This window comes from Eublepharis macularius, chromosome 12 (genome assembly GCF_028583425.1).
Source record: "Eublepharis macularius isolate TG4126 chromosome 12, MPM_Emac_v1.0, whole genome shotgun sequence".
NCBI lineage: Eukaryota > Metazoa > Chordata > Lepidosauria > Squamata > Eublepharidae > Eublepharis > Eublepharis macularius.
Genome location: NC_072801.1, coordinates 24,104,940 through 24,117,256, shown reverse-complemented (window position 1 = coordinate 24,117,256; position 12,317 = coordinate 24,104,940). Strand labels below are relative to the sequence as shown.

At 44.7% G+C, this 12,317-nt stretch overlaps 1 protein-coding gene across 2 annotated transcripts in view; it reads right to left on the bottom strand.

The window, feature by feature from the left end:
* The window catches only part of MAD1L1 (mitotic arrest deficient 1 like 1), a 545,441-nt gene extending 533,731 nt beyond the window's left edge, over positions 1–11,710 (bottom strand). For both annotated transcript variants that reach the window (XM_054992881.1, XM_054992882.1), the window contains exons 1-4: positions 11,645–11,710; positions 7,776–7,920; positions 5,805–5,945; positions 1,870–2,049 (exon numbers count right to left, since the gene is read on the bottom strand). In XM_054992881.1, the coding sequence (XP_054848856.1) occupies positions 1,870–2,049; positions 5,805–5,945; positions 7,776–7,920; positions 11,645–11,682 (504 nt within the window). In that variant the 5' untranslated portion in view covers positions 11,683–11,710. The remainder of the gene's footprint in view (positions 1–1,869; positions 2,050–5,804; positions 5,946–7,775; positions 7,921–11,644) is intronic.
* Between the last annotated feature and the right edge of the window lie 607 nt (positions 11,711–12,317).

The following is a 12,317-nucleotide window of genomic DNA, read 5'->3' as shown; positions in this document are numbered from 1 at the left end:
GGGACATTCTGTATGTTAAGTAGATGACCTATCACTGAGCCACGGCCATCACAATCATGACGAGACACACTTCACGGATATTCATCTACCAATGCCCTTCCCAAAATCATGGGCATCCTTCGAAACACAGGCAATTCACAGACCTTGAGCCAGCTATGAGACACATTACAGTGGAGCCTTGAAACAGTCCAATCTCACAACACTGAAGGAGGCGTATGGTGACAACGGTTGTTTAGCCGTATGTTTATACTCCCGCCACCTCTGTATTCCAAGCGCTCCTGGAACTTCTCTGGAGTTCCCCAGAAGCACTACCAAACATCAGGATGGATCCAACCAATATCCTAACCATTCCACTGCGTAAAGAGTATTCATTTATGCATTTGTTTATTAAAATACTTATACCCCACCATTCTTTTGGCTCAAGGTTACTTTAGTTTCCTCCAACTTAAGTGTCTCTTATCATTGAAGGGAGTGTCAGGTAAAGTGAAAGAAGAGCCACTTAAGCTAGAGGAAGGCCGCTTAGAGGATGGCTGGACCCATTCCATCAAACAGCTGCTCCTTGCCATACAGATAATCCTGCTACAAAACCACCCAACCAAACTTTTTTACTTGCTATTAAACCCTTTTCTACCTTTCCCAGTTCCATCTTGGTGATTTCCAGTCACAATTCAAATTTCAGGTTCCTTTCATAGCTACAAAAACAGCTCTCGTCTGCCTCCAAAGTTACGGTGCCACAACCAAGGCAGCCTTTTCCCAAGTTGTCACCCATCTAGACTCAGGTGGCAGGCGTACCCGCAGTGAGGCCTCCAGAGATGACCAGAGTAGACAGGTAGGTTCATATGGGAGAAGGCGATCTTTAGGGTATTGCCGACCCCAAGGTGTATAGGCCTTTAAAGGTATGCTGGCCCCAATCCATATAGGCCTTTAAAAGTCAATACCAGCACTTTGAATTGGGCCAGGAAGCAAACTGGGAGCCAGTGTAGATGGAATAAGACTGGAGTAATATGGTCCCCACCAACCCATTCCAGACAATTCTTTGGCAGCAACGTTCTGTACCAACTGCAGCTTTCAAACAGTCTTCAAGGGCAGCCTCACTGGGAGAACATTGCAGTAATCTAATCTAGATGTTACCACAATGGCAAATTCTTTCCTGCCCAGAAAGAGCTGCAACTGCAGCTAGAGCTGATAACAGGCACCCATGACCACTGCTACCACCCATTTATCCAACAGGAGGCCCTGGTCCCTCAACATCCCCAAGTAATGAAGTCGCTCCCTTACAGGGAGTGTAACCCCATCCAAAACAGAAGATATCCCCACTTCTGGATCAAATCTTTCTCCCACCAGTAGCACCTCAACTTAATTGAGATTAAGCATTAAAATTGAGTCAAGACTTTGGGTTTCCACTGGGGAGACAGACTGGATACAAATGAAGTAAGTAAACAGTGATGGCTGTAACAGTTTAATCCAGGAGCCCCCAACATTCCAGCCATGGGCACTAAGGCACCAACCAAATGTTTTCAGAAAGTGGGTGGGGACAGCTGAGGCTCTTGTCCAGTAGGGCTTCCGATGGGACACAGGCAACATGATTGGCTGTGCAGATTAAAAGAACTTCGTTTCAGCAGAAGCTTCCGCTACAGCGTTGGCTTCATTCACTCATTCCTCTTTTCCAGTATATTTTTTATTACTTTTCTTGCCCCCTGTACTGGGGCTTTCTGCATGTGTGGGACTCTACCTCCTGTGGCGTCCATTTTTGGTTGTGCCCACCAAACTATTTCAGAATTCCAAAAGGGCCTGCAGGCTCAAAAAGTTTGGGGACTCCCGATTCAAGCCAAGTCCCAAGTCTACTCAGAAGCTACATAAAAAGCTTACCTCATTAGCTTCGGCCAGCTGGTTCTCCTTCTCCTGCAGCTTCTTGTTGAGAGACTCCATGCTCCTCTGGCAGGACTTATTAGCCACAATTTGTTCTTTAAGCTTGTTTTCAGCCTCTGCTTCCCTTTCCTGGCACTGCTTGATCTGCTTGAGGAGTTCTTGATTACGATCAGTCTCCCGCTAGAAAAAGAGGAGGAATTAAGATATAGTTTTTTAAAAAACTGACGACAACATACTATGCAGCCCAAGCATTTCTGTTCTGTGGCCACTTGAACAAGCCTCACGTAATTCACTCTATTGATTCCACAGAGCTCCAATTTCTCCCTCTGCCTCTCTGGCTTGATACAGCCGCAGGAGGGCGCTTGTCAGCCCAACAATCAGCAAACAGGAAGAAAACAAACACAAGAAGTTGCATTCAGTATGGTGTAGCGGCTAGAGTGATGGACTAGCATCTGGGAGACCCAGGTTCGATTCCCTGTTCTGCTATGGCAGCTCACTGGGTGATCTTGGGCCAGTCACATAATCGAAGCCTAACCTCCCTCACAGGGTTGTTGTGAGGATAAAGTAGAGCAGAAGAGAACGATGTAAGCCACTTTGGATCCCCACCCCAACAAAAAAGGATGACAAGGGGACTCTGCTTTCCTGGGACTGAAGAACAGTCAGAAGAAAGCCAACGAGTTTTTCAAATTGACACATTTCAAGGGGTATGAAATTAACCCTGAAAAAAAATCTTGACTACATCACTTCTGGATCAGTATCATGGCGAAAATCCCCAAGGGCTTTTGTTGGGCTGAGGCGGCAAAATTAAAACTGGGGTCCAACAGCACATGCAATGAGATCTGACTCTTAAAAAGTTTCTACCCAAATAAATCTTGTTAGATCTGCTTGTGCCAAATGCATGGTGTACATCCATTAGCCAGATAAAGCTACAATGAAGTTATCTGCCTACCAGACAGACACTTCATGCATCTGACTCACGAAAGCTTCTGCTGGAACAGATTTTGTTAGCCTTTCAGGCACCGCTGGACTAATGTTTAATTTCGGTTAGTTTCAGGGACAGGCTTTTCAAAAAGATGGTAAATAGAACGTCCACATGCTGGTCAACTCTGAAAACATGTTGGTACTGTGCGCAAATTCGCTTCCGTTTCATGAGATTCTGGATCAAGCAAGTGGTTGAATACGAAGATGGCTTGAAAGGGATTGCCAGTTTAGCAGTGAGGGTACTTTAAGGCAATTGTTCGGTCCTCTAGAAATGAAGGAAAATAAGAGCCCTGCTGGATCGGAGCGGGGCACCCATCAGTTGCCTTGAAAGGCCGACAGAGAGGACCCGCACACAGAGGCCAAGACCTTCCACTTATGTGGTCTCTAGTGCTGTGATCCTGGGGTTTACTGCCTTGGGATATGGATGTTCCCTTCAGTCATCATGGCTAGTAGCCCGCGATGGATCTCTCCTCCATGAATCTGTCTTTTAAAGCCACCCTGGCTCAGGGCTTTCGTTACATCCCCTGGCAGGGAATTCTGCTATTTAATTATTCATAGAAGAGTATACTGTGATTTGCAGCTTTCTGTGATCTGTACTTTCCCTCCCGTTTCTGATGAAAATTCATATACTTGGGTATTCCTCCTCTTCTGCATTTCCTTGGGAGTTTTATGGCTGAGTATAAATGGGCAAATGAGGGAAAGTACGGGAAAACACCCATATAGAGTACTGCAATTCTAACTTCTCCCCCTGTGTTTTTAAACCTCTAATGGAGACAAGATTTTGGGGACTGCAGATCTTCAAATGAAAATAAAGGAAAACCCTGCAAACTTCTTTTAACTTCCTTGGAGAGGGAGTGCACTTACATAATACTACCAGCACTGAATTCACCAGATTGCCTATTGAACATATCTGCACAAGACAAACTTGCTCGTTTCCCAGTCACGAAATCCTGTAACCCCACATTCCAGGGCTGTAAAACCCTCAAGGACATTCCAGCCCCTGTCCCTGGATTTTCCACTTGCATTCAATAAAACGAAGAAGCAAATTACATTCCACTGCAATTTTTTTTAGTAAGAATTAAACCCGCGCTCATAAGACTGTAAGAAGAGCCCTGCTGGATCAGACCTGCGGTCCGCCTATTCAGGAATGCCTCACCCAAACAGGCCAAACAGGTGCCCTGCAGGGCCAGCGAACTGGGCAGAGAGGCTAAGGCCTTCCCTCTGATGCTGCCTACTGGATTCGGACTGCCTCTGAATATGGAGGTTCTCCCTTTCCCTGAATACTTAGGGTCTCAATAGTGCAGCTAATGAGTGCAATCATACAAGTGCTTGAGCCTTTGATTCTGTTTAATATAAAACTTGAAAATTAAACAAATGAAAAGGGACTTCTAAAGTCTCTCTTTGGACCATCACGAGAAGATTTTTAGGCTTCAGGCCAGTTACATCCCTCCGTACCAACAATTTTCTGGATCACCAGTCTACTAGGCTACTGAATCATTACAGCAGAAACCCATTTCTCCCTCCTTTTGGAACTCCAAAAAGCATTTCCAGAACAGCTTCCATTTCCTTCCAACTCAAATTGATTAGCGCTTATTGACAACGGTGCAGCGAATTGCTCTGCTAATCAAAGCAAAACAAGCTATGGATTTACATGCTAAGCAAGGATTATGCAAAACAGGGAGAGATGCCTAAAACCTTTATCCATATGACTTCCTGAAACGCGGAATCTGAACAGGGTAATTATCACACTGTTGGCTTAGAGCAGCTCCCTTTTCGTATCATTTGAAGCATTCCTGCGATGGACTCGACTAAATGTTAGGCTCAGCTGATACAGCCGTAATCCTCAAAAATCACTTTACTCAAGGTGCAACTGGGAACCTCTTGTTATTCGTTTTTCTTAGCTACAACAGAGACCTGCTTCTAACTTCGTTATAAAAACTGGAATTTTGAAGCACTGCATAGGGTAACCCAATTATTTATTTACTTACTTGCTTAATAAATTCATTTATACTCGACTGCTCTCCCCAATGAGTACCCAAAGTGGCCTACATTCTCCCTCTTCTCCAATGTGCCACTGAACTTCTGTTTAATTGTAATCGTGTTTTATTAATCCATTAATTAATTTATTGGTTGAATCACATTTAATCACAACCTGCCCTTGTATCCGCAGAGCAAGGAACATGACTTGTCCATGGGATTCTTCCGTTCCATCATCACAACCCTCTGTAAGGCATGCACAGTCGAGATGTGACAACTTATCCTCAGTCTAGGCAGTTACCTACTCCCTACTCTCTTAAGAACTTACCTAACCACTGTGGTCATCTTCAGAGGCCCTGCTTCAGGTGCTCCCACTTTCCATGATTAAGCAGGGGGCAACCCAAGACAGGGCCTTTTCAGTTGTAGCACCAAAACTCTAGAACTCTCACTGCAAGCAGACTTGTCTATCCCCATCGTCCACCAGTGAGTGAAAACTTTTTTGTTTAGTTTGGTGTTCCCTCAATGGTTCCTCCTTCATGCCCAATGTTTTGTTATTATTAGGTCTTTGTATGTTTTTAGCTCTGATTTTAACTGTTTTAATGATGTAGTGGGGTGGTGTTGCTTTGGTCGATTTTAATCGTTCTGAACTATTATTATGTGTTTTAATTTTTTGCCACCTTGGTGGCCCCTTACGAGGGCAGAAAGGTGAGATATAAATTTTGTTGCATTAAAAAAAAAGTTAGTCTCCTAAGTGAGCATTGTGACAGGGCTGGGATTTGAGCCCACACCTCCCCAGTCTAAATACATGGAAAGAATCCAAATTGCACACAACCTCGCTTACTTTCTTGGGTGCACACTAACTGCCAGGATCCTACAGTCAGGTCGCCGCAAGACGGAACATGCAAGGAAAACCACAAAAATGGTTTAAAAGAGTAAGTGAAGCTGTTGCCCTTTCCACAGTGTTCTACCAGCACTACCTCATAATTCCGCGCGTTGGTGTTAGCCTGCTTCTCCAGCTCAATCCGTGCCTTCTTGTGACTCAGCTCCATCTGCATTTTCTCCCGTTCTGCTTGCAAGAGCCGCGTCCCTGAATGGATCTGCTCAGCCTCTTCTTCAAGCTGATCCACATACGTGAAGGGGGAAAAAAAAGATACATAATAAAGAACACCGCAAAAGCACACGCATTTCAGACATGACTTTGAATATATTTCACAAGTTCTTGTCTCCTGAACCAGTCTGGAAGAGGAACTCAGTGAACCATCTGGGAATACCTGACATTGTAACACTGCTGAAGAAATAAGTACAGTCCTGGTCAATTCCAGGGAAATTACATGACACAGCCCCACCCCCGCAAAAGGAAAAAATAAATTTCTTTTTTAGACAAACTGGAAGCAAAGGGCCAAGTAATCTGTCATTAATTGGCAACAGAACTGGAAAGAGGAGAAGACATTTCCTGTATCAGCTATTTTGTGGTTGAGCCCACTACACTGTGTCAGAATCCCAAAGGTGCTCATAGGTTTTAAAAGGCTGGGGACCTTTAAGGTACAGAATTCCACAATACACAAATATACACAATGGAAAATCTTGTTGAATTCTGCCCCAGTCATCTCCTCAATATGCATTAATGTAAGAGTTACGCTTGTAACCAAAGGAAAAGAACATTGCATAATTTGCACATAAGAAAAAGCCAACTCCATGATCAACAAAATGTAGCAAAAAGCTATTTAAAAGAAAGGGTCTGAAGCACATGATAGCTGGCAGCAGAAATCACCCAAAAACAATCCACTCTAAGAGGATGTAGCATAAAGTGGCAGCTGAATCAAGAAATTGCTTATTGGCAGCATTTCTGTCAGTAGCTGTTTTAAATTCCTTTAGCCTCGTGGACAAGAATTTAAAATAAACTTCACATAGAACTGGTTTTCTAACCAGGGCATTTTGCGAAGAAGTATTCTGATATAAGATGGAAAGTGAAATTATGTTAAGAGGTTTGTGGTGCACTGCACAGGGAGCGGGGAGAAATCATGACTCAGCAGTGAGGCTTACTGAGAGACTTTGGGCAAGAGGCTTTTTTTTTTAGCCTTATCAACCTCATAGGATTGTTGTGAAGATAAAACTGGGAGGGAGGAAAGGGGAAGAGGCCATGCAGGATATCCTGAGATCACTGGAGACAGGGGAAAAAATGAAACCGAGAAGACAAACATCAGTTGTGATTCCTCCTCATTCTCCATGCTACTAAACCACCAGCACCACTTTGGAGAGGGGTTGTGGTTCAGTGACATGCAGAAGGTCCCAGGTTCAATCCCCGGCATCTTCAGTTACAAGGATCAGGTAGGAGGAGATGAGAAAGGCCTTCACCCAAGACCTCCAGAGACCCTGACCTTGACAGACTATAGGTCTGAGCAGGGCTTTTTTCCTGGAAAAAGAGGTGGTGGAACTCAGTGGTGGAACTCAGGACTGCACAATGACGTCACTTTAAGTCAGCTGGAACAAGGGGGGAGTTTTTTAAAGTTTAAATCACCCTCGGCAACAATGGCCACACGGCCGGTGGCCCCGCCCCCTGATCTCCAGACAGAGGGGAGTTTAGATTGCCCTCCGCTTCACATGGCGCGGATGGCAATCTAAACTCCCCTCAGTCTGGAGATCAGGGGGCAGGGCCACCAGCCATGTGACCATTTTCAAGAGGTGCCACCGCATTCCAGCCAAAAAGAAGCCCTGGGTCTGAGTCAATATAAGGCAGCTTCATGTGCTCAGCTCCTCCATCTTTACCTAACCATCTTGTGGAATTGATCTGACTCGCCAATCCTGGTGTGCTGGCTGATCTAACCATCCTGGGACAAGATGTCTCCCTAGTTTCTTTACGCTCCAATTGAGCTCCAACAACAGAGAAGGTTGTTTCGCTTGCTCAGCATCACCCTAGTGTAGAAGCAATGGGACCACAAACATCTCACCCTCATCATCTGCTGGTACCGCATCTGCAGAGGGTCCTGGGTTGTGTCCAGACCAGATGGTTCATCGGCAGACTCAGCCATGAACCTTTCAAAAGACCTCAGTACGGAAATGACCATCGTATTCCCCTCCATTTCTTCCTTGCTTCTGCAAAAAAAGGGGGGGGGGATAATGAAAAACCCAGGGGGAAGTTTATGCACCTGGCTAGTTTTAACCAGACTAGCCTTCCCAATTCAGAGGAATATTGGGTGAAAGATTAAATTGTCCTTTGTGTGCAAGACAGATTCCTGAAGATTAAAACCTGCCTGGTTTTCCAAATGAATAGACAACCTAGTTTGATTTCAAATTTTTTCTTATTGCTAATACAATAAACTGATCTATTGGAATTCCTGCTCCAACTATTGAATATGCAAGCCGAGCTGACTATATTGACTTACTTTGTGTAATCCACCTTGAGTCCCAGTGAGAAAGGCAGACAATAAATAATGCAAATATATAAATATACCTCTTTTCATGTGCCCATCTGCTTTTACAGGTTAGCTAAGATTCAAGAAGGGACACTCATAAATGCACTTGGTTAGGCCAGTGGTAAGGGAGAGAAACCTGGTGCTTGGAGTGGCCCACCCCACGAAACATTTCATACCCTTTCCCTGGGCTTCCTCTGTCTACGGAAAGAAGGGCATAGCAACAATGAAAGAGAAACACTAACTGCCCAAGTAGCTTTTGTCAAGAACCCTTTAAAGTGCTTAGGGATACTCATCTCTGCCCTCCTGTGTCTTCACCACAGCAATAAATTCTGGCAAAGTTCCCAGGACCGCACCCCCCCAAGACTCAGGGCACATGCTCTGTTCACATCAGTCAGGCTGAGAGTATGACTGGCCCAGTCACCCAGTGGAGTGGGGAGTTGAACCTGGGTCTCCTAGATCACAGTCCAACCATTACACCATGCTGGCTCTTGTTTACAAGTTTATCCTCTCCCCTTCAGGCTGATTTGGCATCTACCTTACTGTCTTTTAAATTCTTGACCAAAACATTTCATTTTTATCTGGGCTGAAGGGGGGGTGTCTGCCACTTTTGTATGTGTAGTGTCCTCAAGTCAGAGCTAACTTACGGTGACCCCTGGTGGGGCTTTCATGGCAAGAAACTATCAGAGGTGGTTTGCCATTGTTTGCCTCTGCAACTCTTTGTCTTTCTTGGAGGTCTCTCATCCAATTACTAACCAAGGCTGACCCTGCTTAGCTTCTGTGATCTGACAAGATCAGGCTCACCTGGGACGTCCAGGTCAGGGCCTGTCACTTTTATGATATGTTTTATGTTTTACAGATATCCCTTTATGGTACTGGATGTTATTTTATGCCTCTGGCGTGTTTGCGTAGCTTATTGTATTACTGATAATTCTTATGCTTTCATTTTTCATGATTTTATTGTAGAGTTTTTCCTTTGTGACTTGACTCAGATATGTTGCTGGGAAAGACAGAAGCGATGTTTTCTAAATAAAGCTTTGTTTTTTAAACGTAAAATGCTTTGCACAATCCGGTGAAGTGTTGCAGAAATTACCAACAGCCTTAATCAAATCATTTCTCCTTTGCTCCTTAAAAAAAAAACTACTACCATCCAGAATATTTTTCCCCCTCCTGCTCGAAAACCCATGACTCTTTACTGTCCTTGTAAAAATTCTAGTTTCATTTTTATGCCACAGGCAATTCAATTTGAATCCCAGTTTTTGATCGTGAATGTTAACTAAAAATGAGATAAGCAGAACCAAATGACCAGTCCCTTGAAAAGGACACAAAACAGTCATACTTCGTGTGGTCTAATGTCAGCCCTAGAATTGCTTAAGTTCTGTTTCAGCATTTCTTCAGCTCTGTACTGGGTTCTTACTAATGCTGTGTCTTTGTAAAATTGTTTATTTACCCTATGGCATTGTTTATGGAAATGTCCTTGAAATTGACTATACTAATCTCACATTGTGTAATCCACCTTGAGTCTCAGTGAGAAAGGTGGACTATAAATGACATAAATAAAATGCTGCATAAAATCCTGATTTCCATAAAAACGAAAAGTGTGCAGTGCTCCTGAATTACACTCAGATCTCACATACACAAACTCAGCATACAATCAACTTTGAAAAAACTGATTTTAGCTCCAAGATAGAACCATTTAAAAAAGAATTGGTTGTCAAAGCGGCAATATATTTACAAAGTGTATTGGCATACAGGGAAAGAACTGATGTGGCATAGCAGCCAGTAGTATCAGCTCTGAGTTAGAAGCATTTCATTTAAATTTTATTTCAGGCCTGGACTGACTGAGTAGCCTTGGGGAAGCCACCTACTCTGGGACTTATCACTGATACACGCTCAGTACTAGTTCACCTACCTTGCAGGGGCATCGCACAAAGTGCTGAGATTGCTGTTGGAAAGACAAGCAACTTCCCCTATATTAAGGAAGTGAAAGATCTAATTGTAATCCAGAAAGTGCATGGTTGTCTTTGTTTTTTATGTCAATGGCACAAGAAACACCCAGAAGAGTGACAGAAATGCTAAGAATTATTATTTTATCACAGTTTCTACAACTGTTCTATTAAATGGGACATATGGAATTGCAAATTGGCACATAATAAAGGATGGGTCTACATGACTCTTTGTGTTTGGAAATCTGGAGACACACAAATGCATCAGAAAGCCATCTGGGGCGCTAAGGTTTCAGTGTTCAGAATTTAATATTCACCACACCATAATCAGTACACATAAAGGTTTGTGTTATTTATTATTACCTTTCCTGCAAAAAGTTACCTTTATTATACTCCCTTTTATCCACCAAGATTGTACTTATTCTTTTTTTATTGATTTCCTGTTTCCCTTCAGGGGAAAAGACACTCCTAAACACCATCAGCAGCCTGTGTTTTGTTTGGCTCTGGGTGACTTTGCGCTGCACACCAGCTCCCAAACTTCTTGCTTGGCACAAGTCGTTGGGTACCAATGCCCACACCTGAGCCACAAAATCAGCAACATCCTCCCCCACCCCCATGAGATCCCTGACCAGCAAGATGCAGCATGCAAGCACCACTTGGGCTGAGGCAAGGGATTTCTATACCCTCTCCTCTCCAAAAAGAAAACCAGTATGGTGTGTAGTGGTTAGTTTCAGACTAGGATTTGGGAGACCCGGGTTCGAATGTCCATTCAGCCACCAAAGCTCACTGGGTGACTTTGGGCCAGTTGCTCTTTCTCACCACCGCCTACCTCGCAGGTTTGCTGTGAGGCTGAAGTGCAGCAGGGGCGACTTCCGGGTAATCTTAGGGCACACATGTTCTTAAAGCAACTCTGGGAGGTAGATCAAGATGGGTAGCTGTGTTAGTCTTCAGATACCTGAAGAAGTGAGCTGTGACTCACGAAAGCTCATACCCTTGTTAGTCTTATAGGTGCTACTGGACTCTTGCCCTGTAAGGTAGGCTAGGCTAAAACAGCAGTGAAGGAAGGACGGTTTCCCAGGTAATCTCGGACACACACGCACTCTCAGCCTGGCCTAAGCTGCAGGTTTGTTGTAAAGCCAAAGTGGAGAAAGAGCAATTTTCGAGTTAATCTCAGCCCACAGCTTTAGTCTAGCCCACCTCGCAGGGTTGCTGTAAAGCCGAAGCGAAGAAGGGGCAACTTTCTGGGTAGTCTGCAGCACGCACACGCGTTCAGCCCACTTGGCAGGGCTGTTATGAGGATAAAACGGGGCAGAAGGCGGAGCCCGCTTTTGGCTCCTCAGAGGGATGCAAGGGGGATTTTTTAAAAAAATGGATTCATTGAATCAATCGATGGGCTGCGGCTCTGCAAGGGAACCGACCTCCGCCGCGGAGGGCGCTCTAGACATGCTCAGAGGCACTCACCCGCCCCAACCAGATGTGCCTCCGCCGCCTCTTTCCATCTCGCTCGCTTGGATCTCCCTCCTCGTCCTCAGCCGCCAGTTCTCGCGAGAGCTCCAGCCTGCCACTCGCGAGACCGGAGCACCCGCCCTCCGCGCGCTCTTTTGCCTCTCTCCGCCTCTCTTACCGTAAAGCCGCGAGTAATTGCGCCGCTACTTTTCCGCGTCGCCTGAACGTCCAGAATAGGCGCGCGCCTACCTGCCTACCTTCCGGGAGCAAAAAGGTTCATCTCGCTTTTTGTTATTATCGTTGTTGTTAGCTTCATTACACTGTTCTTTGCTGAGGCTTTTTCCCTCCTTCCTTTCCTCTGTTTATACGTCCCCTCTGATTTTATTAGCTACTACCCTAGCTATGTCTATAGTATGCACAGATAATGTATATAAGCTAGTATACACTATAGGTGTAGACTAGTGTATTTAGAAAACATTGTAATTTTTTTTTTTTACCTCATACCCCACCCAAGTTAGGTTACCATAGGTTGGGAAATTGCATCCGACAGATCGCGTAAATGTAGGGTTGCCAGCTCCAAGTTAGGAAATTCCTGGAGATCTGGGGAGGGGAAACCTGGAAAAAGTGGGGTTTGGGGAGGGGAAGGACCTTGGCATGGCATAATTCCATAGAGTCTACCCCCAAAAGT